The 6,876-nt window shown below is 41.6% G+C and overlaps 1 protein-coding gene across 1 annotated transcript; it reads right to left on the reverse strand.

Moving 5' to 3' along the window:
• Nucleotides 1-572: 572 nt before the first annotated feature.
• On the reverse strand, nucleotides 573-995 carry LOC138877690 (uncharacterized). Its single transcript, XM_070157318.1, has one exon. The coding sequence runs from the start codon at nucleotides 993-995 to the stop codon at nucleotides 573-575; it is 423 nt and encodes a 140-aa protein (XP_070013419.1).
• Nucleotides 996-6,876: the final 5,881 nt, after the last annotated feature.

Consider the following 6,876-nt stretch of genomic DNA (forward strand, 5'->3'; position numbering starts at 1 on the left):
CCTTGAAGAAGGAATCTCTACCTCGGCTGGGATGACAGCTTCGGTACCATAAACCAGCATGTTGGGGTTTCCCCGGTTGATGTGCGAACTGTAGTGCGATATCTCAACAAAGCAAAGGGTAGATTCTCATGCCATTTTTTGTGGTTTTCTACCATCTTCCTTAGTATCTTCTTGATGTTTTTGTTGGCGGCTTCTACGACTCCATTCATCTGAGGTCTATAGGCTGTGGAATTCTTGTGCTTGATTTTGAAATTTTCACACATGGCTTTCGTTAGATCACTTTTTAGATTGGTCGCATTATCAGTAACAATGGACAAGGGAACTCCGAATCGACAAACAATACGATCTTTGACAAAGTCTATGATGACTTTCTTAGTTGCAGCTTTGTAAGATACAGCCTCTACCCATTTTTTGAAGTAATCAATGGCTACCAAAATAGACCTGTGCCCGTTTGAAGCATTGGGCTCGATAGGACCGATGACATCCATTCCCCAAGCGACAAATGGCCAAGGTGAGCTTGTTGCATTGAGCTCATTTGGCGGCACTTTTATTATATTGGCATGCACTTGGCATTAGTAGCATTTGCGGATATACTGGATGCAATATGTCTCCATGATCATCCAAAAGTAATCAGCCATAAGTATCTTCTTGGCCAAGATAAAACCATTCATATGCGGGCTGCAGGTCCTAGCATGTATATCCTCAAGTAGTTTAGAAGCTTCTTTAGAGTCGACACATCTTAGCAATCCCAAACCAGGAGTTATTCTGTACAAGTTTCCTCCGCAGTGGAAGAAGTGATTGGACAATCTTCGGAGCGTGTGTTTTTGAGTGTGGTTTGCATGCTCCGGATATTTTCTTTTCACCAAATACTCATTGATGTCATGGAACCAAGGTTTTCCATCTGTTTCCTCTTCAACATGGGCAAAATACGCCGGCTGATTATGAATTCTCACTGGAATAGGATCAATGAAATTCTTATCTGGATGATATATCATGGATGACAAAGTGGCCAATGCATTAGCAAACTCATTCTGAATTCTGGGCATATTTCGGAACTCTATCTTCGTGAACCTCTTTCTCAATTCCTGTCCATGGTACAGATATGGCAATATCTTGGAATTCTTGGTGGCCCACCATCCTTGTACCTGGTGGACAAGCAAATCTGAATCACTGATTACCAGCAACTCCTGAATATTCCTGTCGATTACCATGTTGAGTCCCAATACGCAGGCTTCATACTCCGCCATGTTGTTGATGCAGGGAAATCTGAGTCTAGTAAACACCGAATAATGTTGACCTGTTTCTAATACCAAAACTGCTCCGATGTCCACTCCTTTGAAATTTGCAGCTCCGTCGAAGAACATCTTCCAACCGTTTTATGCTTCGGTAACATCCCCTCCCATGAATGACACCTCTTTATCAAGAAAATACATTTTTAGGGGTTCGTATTCTCCTCCCATCGAATTTTCAGCAAGATGGTCTGCCCATGCTTGTCCTTTGACCACCTTTTGAGTTACGTAGGCGATATCAAACTCACTCAACAGTATCTGCCACTTGGATAGCTTCCTAGTTGGCATGGATTTCTGAAATATGTACTTCAAAGGATCCATTCTGGATATGAGGTATGTGGAAGTAATGCCTCAATTTCTGGGCCGTCCAGGTCAAAGCACAACAAGTGCGTTCTAGCAGAGAATACCGTGCTTTGTAAGGTGTGAATTTGTCCCAGAACACATCCAAAGGCTCCATCCAATACAGATAGATAGATTAGCAAAGGCCGTCCTGGTTCTGGCGGGACCAAGACCGGTGGTGTGGATAGGTACTCCTTGATTTTGTCGAAAGCCTTCTGACAATCCTTGGTCCAGCTTGTTTCGACATCTTTCCTCAGCATCTTGAAGATAGGTTCACATATGACTGTGGACTGTGCTATGAAGTGACTGATATAGTTGAGATGTCCTAGGAAGCTTATCACGTCTTTTTTTCTCCTAGGTGGCGGTAACTCATGAATGGCCTTAACTTTAGACGGGTCTAGCTCGATCCCTCAGTGACTGACAATGAATCCCAGTAGCTTTCCTTTGGAACCTCGAATGCACACTTTGTGGGGTTCAGCTTTAAGTTGTACCTTCTTAATGTGTCAAAGAACTTTCTGAAGTCCACTATGTGATCCGCGACCCTCTTAGATTTAATAATGACATCGTCCACATACACCCCTATTTATTTGTGTATCATATTATAGAAGATGGTTGACATGACCCTCATGTAAGTAGCCCTAGCATATTTTAGACCAAATGGCATAATTTTGTAACAGTATACCTCCCATGATGTAATAAAAGCAGTTTTCTCTGCGTTTATTTCATCCATCCAAATCTGGTGATAACCTGCGAAGCAATCTACAAAGGATTGGAGTTCATGCTTAGCGCAATTATCAATCAGGATGTGTATGTTTGGCAGTGGAAAGTCATCCTTGGGACTTGCTCTGTTTAAATCTCGATAGTCAACACATACTCTGACTTTCCCATCTTTCTTCGGAACTAGCACAATGTTGGCTAACCAGGTTGGGTACTCAACCACCCTTAGAACTTTGGCTTTGATCTGCTTAGTAACTTCCTCCTTGATTTTCAGGCTCATATTTGGTTTGAATTTTCTAAATTTTTGCTTCACCAACGGACACATGGGATTTGTAGGCAGCTTGTGAGCCACTATGGACGTGCTCAAACTAGTCATGCCATTATGACCATTCGAAGATGTCCTCATATTCCTTTAAGAAATGAATGTACTCTTATTTCTCTATTGGCGATAAGTGAATGCTGATGCAAGTCTCCTTGAAAGTTTCGGCATCCCCCAAATTTACTGCCTCAGTTTCGTTCAGTTTGGACTTAGGCTTATTCTCAAAGTTTTCAACCTCCTTGACAACTTCCTTAAGTATCTCATCTTCTTCATCCGAATCACTATCCTCACGTTGTGTTGCCTCGTTACATGTCACAGTCACCGGTTCATCAGAAAAAGTAATAATAACGTTGTAGAAAGAAAAATATGGAAGATAATAATGAATAATAAAGAGCAATGCGTTTGATTAAAACTGAAAAACATATAGACAAATACGGCTCGATGAATCGAGCATTTATTTTGAAACAAGTGAGTCTTTAAAATAAAATTACTAAAAATCTTAGATGGCTAAAATTGCTATAGAAATAAAATCTACCAGGCTACCCAGGGACTTGGCGGGCCCGGGATGGTGTGGTAGTCCAGTTCTTGAGAACAGCTCCCTTCTCCATAGTCTGAATAGTGAGGTCTTCTTCCTCCCCCTCCTCCTCAATTATTGCACTGCAGTCCATGTCTTCCTTATTTAAGAATAGATTCCTCAGCCCAGCTAATGCTTCTTCTTCTGCAGTTCCCCATATTGTATCAACTTGGTGAAAAGTTTCACCCAGATGTGGCACTAGTTGCTCGAGAGGGTAATAAGGTCCACGCCATGGAGGCAACCAATTATCATACTCTTTCCATGTATATTGGTATCCGAGCTCGAAGGTAGTTCCATGATGTTTCAGTAGTATCGGTTTGGTAATACCCTGGATATTCTTCCCAAGCCCTTTGCCAGGTTCATACCCAGACCATGCCAGTATGCTTTCTATTTTGCTACTCCACCATTTGTATTTCTCAATGGCATTGACACCTTCGATGTGACGATATGTTTCCCCTCCTAGCCTTCTTCTGTTCCCGATAACCGGGATGGTTTGACAGGTGTAGACGGGGTTACTCCCGCCTCCGTGAATGATCACCTCCTGATGGTTCTATTCGAATTTCACGGCTTGATGTAGTGTGGAAGCCATAGCCCCAACGACATGTATCCATGGTCGGCCCTATAGAAGATTGTACGAGGCTGATATGTCGAGCACCTGATATTCAACGTAGAACCAAGTTGTCCCCATCTGTAGACAAAGATTAATCTCCCCAATCATGGCCCTTTGAGACCTATCGAAGGCTTTCACGTTCATGCTCCCTGCCCGTATTTCATGAAAACCTTTGCCCAATCTTTTCAGAGTATCCAACGGACAAATATTGAGGCTTGAACCTCCATCAATCAAGACCGTGGCAATGAATTTGTCCTCAAATTGCACTGTGATATGCAATGCTCGGTTGTGATTCAACCCTTCAGGTGGTAGCACGTCTTCGTGGAAGATTATCTTATGACTTTCCAGAACCTGCCCTACCATATTGGCCATCTCTCCGTAGGTGATATTGTTGGGTACATAAGCTTTACTCAACACCTTCATTAAAGTATTCTTGTGTGCCTCTGAATTTTGCAATAGTGATAGGATGGATATCTGAGCCGAGGTTTTGCTCAAATTATCAATGACGGAATATTCCCTTGCTTGTACTTTCCTCCAAAGGTCATCTGGTCTCGTTTCAATGATAGGCTACTTGGTAGTGGCATCCTTACTTGGTCCTCCCAAGTGTTTAGGTGTATAGATTCTCCCGGTCCTAGTCATTCTTTGCGCAACATCGGATTCCTCCATCTTTGCCTTTCCTTTTTGCCTAGGTTCGGCTACATAATCCCAGGGTATTGCTTTTGAGTCGAAAGGAGGTGTGGTCGATACTGTCATCGTGAAAGTTGTAGCCACTTCTAGTTCAAATGGAACAGGTGTGGCCACAGGTGGAGCTACCTCAACCTCAAATGGAACTGATGCAGCTATCTCAACCTCGATCGGTGACTGAGTCTGCACTACAATGGGAGTAATTGTGACTGCAGGTTTAAAGTCATCGCCTTATCGAATGAGACCGATTGACCCCTCAGGATCCCATTCTTTATCCATCTCAATAACATGTATCCCTCCACCCCTATGATCTAGGAGAGGGTTGTTGCGGACATTGAGTGTAGCTTCCTTTCATATCGTAATGGTATGCACAGCTTTTGTTTGGGTTGACCTATTGGGGTGGATTCTCTAATGCCACAGCGAGAACAGGGGTGACATAACCAACGACTTTCAACTTTTCATACCGTTGGTCAATGGGCTCAGCAATAGCGGTGTATTATCTGGGTCGTTTGCGGTCAAAATTGGGTTGTGGTCTTGGATAATTTTGGCGAGTCGGAGGTAACTTGAAATGAGATTGTTGGGAATTATAGGGAAATGGGGGTTGATATGTAGGTGGTGGTGCATAGTATGTGGGTGGAGGTGTTTGATAGTAAGTGGAGATTTCGGGCCTTGAGCCACCATTACTGCCCCAACATCTTTCTTCTTTGATATGCCGCCTGATTTTAATGCCTTTTTTGTGGCCTGTAATGCCTCAAAGTTTGTTACCATCCCCTTTTTAATGCCTTCTTTGATTCTTTCCCCAAGTTTGATGATATCAGAGAATTTATGGTTTTCAATAACCATCAATCTTTCATAATATTGCGGACTTTGTGCTTTGATGAAGAATTTGTTCATCTTTTCCTCGTCCAAAGATGGCCTGACCTTGGCTGCTTCTGACCTCCATCGAGTAGCATACTCGCAGAAAGTTTCGGTGGGTTTCTTTTTGAGGTTCTAGATGTAGAAAATATCTGGTGCATTTTCTGTGTTGAACCTGAATTGGTCCATGAAATAAGACGCCATACTCACCCATTTGGACCATTTCTTAGGATCCTGGCTGATGTACCAGGACAAATCATCTCCCATAAGACTCCTGATGAAAAGCTTCATCCGAATCTTTTCATCCTTTCCGACCCTGACAAGCTTGTCACAATACTGTTTACATCATATCCGGATCTTTTCATCATATCCTTTTACTACCCATTACCCTCCCCTTAGTGGTTATATATGCGAGTTTAATAAACGACCTCTAAGCTGCTGCTACCCGTCCCTTCCTTATGGTCCTAGAGGAATTTAGGACCTCTAAATCTGGAGAGTTCTAGACAACCTAAGGTTTTAAAAGGTAAAAATCTAGGCGACAAGCAAAGAACACATAGGACAATCAGATTGGGAAAAAAGCAGTTAAGGCTCATGTTTACCTCCACATGTACATAAGCAAATAAGCAGCACGTCTCAAACATAGATTTTGAAGAAATTCAGAAATCCTAAGAGCATGATATCTAGATGAATGTTACAGATTCAGGATATGCATAAGGAAAGTGGCAGAATCCTAACCAGTTTGCCTACTGTTTTTATAGCCTGTTAAGCCTGGATAATTTCACACATAAACAGAACTAGTTTAATAGTTATTTATCGTCCTAAAGCTTGCCTAAGTATGTATATGCAGTCACAATTTTGGGAAACAATTTGAAGTTCTTTATCCTATAGGCATGCTTTCTATTGATGTGTAACAAGACACTGTATGAAATTCCAGTTTGAATATGATAATTACTATATGGACATGAGTTCTATCTTTAATGAGTGAAACTGCTGTTAGTTCTTATTAGACACACATACTGACTGAGAAAGTGTGACAACCGATTAAACCTACATGCAAATATATGCTGTAATAAAAGTTGAACCTTAGTTATTTTAATCCCTATAGGCATGGTGTCTAATCATGTAAAGCAAAGTAGGCAGAACTTATTTCAACCATAGCAAACCCTATAGACATGTTATCTAACAAATACATTTCAACTAAAGCAAACCCTATAGGCATGTTATCTAACAAACACGTTTGAACCAAAATGAACCCTATAGGCATGTTATCTACCCAGCTTTACCCACAGTACCATATAACTACCCTCCCTTTTCAATAGTCACCCTAATATCTGTTTACTATTAATTATTACAGACCAATGATTGAATAAATATTACATACATAGAATATAAATTAAGCTATAGGGAGCCTGAAGTAGGCCCAAAGCAAATTCTGATATGCCAGAGTTCAGAGAGATCTCATGGATCTTTAAGCAGTACACATACCAGA

Source organism: Nicotiana sylvestris, chromosome 9, assembly GCF_000393655.2.
Source record: "Nicotiana sylvestris chromosome 9, ASM39365v2, whole genome shotgun sequence".
Lineage (NCBI taxonomy): Eukaryota > Viridiplantae > Streptophyta > Magnoliopsida > Solanales > Solanaceae > Nicotiana > Nicotiana sylvestris.

What these genes read in the sequence shown, in the direction of transcription:
- LOC138877690 (XM_070157318.1), bottom strand. Translation starts at nt 995, where the DNA reads ATGATATATCATCCAGATAAGAATTTCATTGATCCTATTCCAGTGAGA.